Source organism: Amphimedon queenslandica, unplaced genomic scaffold (assembly GCF_000090795.2).
Source record: "Amphimedon queenslandica unplaced genomic scaffold, v1.1 AMPQUscaffold_11237, whole genome shotgun sequence".
In the NCBI taxonomy this organism is placed as follows: Eukaryota; Metazoa; Porifera; class Demospongiae; order Haplosclerida; family Niphatidae; genus Amphimedon; species Amphimedon queenslandica.
Window position 1 is genome coordinate 5462 of NW_003548520.1, and position 1914 is coordinate 7375.

The 1914-nt window shown below is 33.2% G+C and overlaps 1 protein-coding gene and 1 long non-coding RNA gene across 2 annotated transcripts in view; one reads left to right on the forward strand and one right to left on the reverse strand.

Moving 5' to 3' along the window:
• Nucleotide 1: 1 nt before the first annotated feature.
• Nucleotides 2-687, forward strand: LOC105315254 (serine/threonine-protein kinase CTR1-like). Its single transcript, XM_011409829.2, has one exon. The coding sequence runs from the start codon at nt 2-4 to the stop codon at nt 608-610; it is 609 nt and encodes a 202-aa protein (XP_011408131.1). The 3' UTR covers nt 611-687.
• A 305-nt stretch (nt 688-992) lies between these two features.
• Nucleotides 993-1914, reverse strand: part of LOC109589510 (uncharacterized) — a 2235-nt gene continuing 1313 nt past the window's right edge. Inside the window, exon 2 of the long non-coding RNA XR_002188741.1 lies at nt 993-1582. This is a non-coding gene — a long non-coding RNA (uncharacterized LOC109589510). The remainder of the gene's footprint in view (nt 1583-1914) is intronic.

Genomic DNA, 1914 nt, shown 5'->3' on the forward strand with positions numbered 1-1914 from the left:
AATGAGTATAGCATCACGAGTACGTCATCCTAACCTGGTCCAGTTTATTGGTGCAACTAAAGTGGGTAATCCTCTCATCTTGACCGAGCTGATGAGCACTAGTCTTTATAAAAAGCTTCAGGAGACTAAGTTAACAAATCAACAGATTCTGAGTATTGCTCAAGATGTAGCTTTAGGCCTCAACTACCTTCACCTGTTTAAGCCTCAGCCTATTATTCACAGAGATGTCAGCAGCCCTAACGTATTATTAAAGCCTTGCACTGGAGCTGCTGGTTATGAAGCTAAAGTAGCAGATTATGGTACAGCTAAATTGCAACAAGGCACTAGTACTGGTACTGTTATGCCAGGCAATGTTGCATATGCTGCACCAGAAGCTCGTGATCCTGATCAACACAGTCCAGCAATGGATGTCTACAGTTACACTGTTCTCCTTATGGAAATGACATTGTACTCTCCCCCAGAAATGACGACAGGAGAGAGAGAAGTACAATCTGGTAGTGTCTCCTGGTCTGATATGAAGTCTCTCATACAAAGAGGACTTAATGCTAATCCTAGAGCTCGTCCTATTATGGCTCAAGTAATAGAGTCATTGAAAAGGATGACGATTTGATTAATTGTTTGTATTTTTGATATTCTAATTATTACTGCTGCCTTTTAGTTATAGTTTTCTATTATTTTTAGTATAAAGATTTCATTAAATTGTTTGTTTTTTTGATATTTTAATTAGTACTGCTACATTTTAGTTAGTATTCTATTATTTTAGTATTTTTATTTTGTGTAGTTTCTTTATTTGCTTTTTTAGTTAATGTTGTATTAATTTTAAAGTCTTAAGGTGTGAAACCTGCCCTCTTTCATAAAATTTAACAGCTAAAACGAATGGGAATTTATAAGTTGATGGAGATACATTAATTAGTGATTGGGTCTTAGTTGAAAATTTATGGTCGCTTCTTGGAATACAGTGCAAATTAAGCTTAGCGTGGGCAAGGCCAATATTTGAATCTGATCATAATCTTAAACTTAAATTTGCAATAATACCTAAATAGTATTTTAACACCATCAATAGTCAGAATAGTCATGTGTATAAAACATAGTCTATTCTTTGCTTCCTCTTTCTATCCCAACATACTTGAGTTGCTCAGTAGGACCATACCTATAAATAATGAATGAACAGCAGCTAATGTACAGTAGATCCAATACAATATTACTACTATAGATGAATGTAGAACATTATACAGCATTTTTCATGGGCTCCTGGTTTAAACAATTATGCATACACAATTTCTTTATTATTAAAATTGATTATTATGAATTTTGAATGAAATTATTGCGAGAGCCATCAATGCAGAAGCGGGTGCCATGACTTATAAACAGAAATGAGAGTAATTCATGAACAATGACAATAAATAATGTTTGATACACTTCAGGTATACATCTAGAGTAATAACTATATACAGACAAGTCAAGATTAATGAAATTATTAAACCAGTCTGATTGTGTTAAGAGTCCTTAGTTCCTAAGCCCAGTTAATAGATTTTCAGTATATGAATGAGAGATACTTGAGATAATAGTTCAGGTCCACAACCTATAATAATTATTAATCAAAAATGATTAATGATACATTATTGATAATAATGATGCATAATGTCTAACATTAAGCTCATTCCAACAAAAATTTCTTGAGTTACAGCCATTTTTAAAAGGAGTACATTTTTGGAAAAATACAGTATAGCTAGAAAATTTGGTGGAGTAAAACTTAGGCAAATTTGGCAAATTGAGGTCCATTCGCCAAATTTTTGCACTCCAAATTTACTAGCTATATGGTATGCCTAGTTTGCCTACAGCCCATGCTTTTTCCAAAAAATGGCTCCGAAATCACCCCTAATTTTTATTACATTTTCTGATACATATTGATGT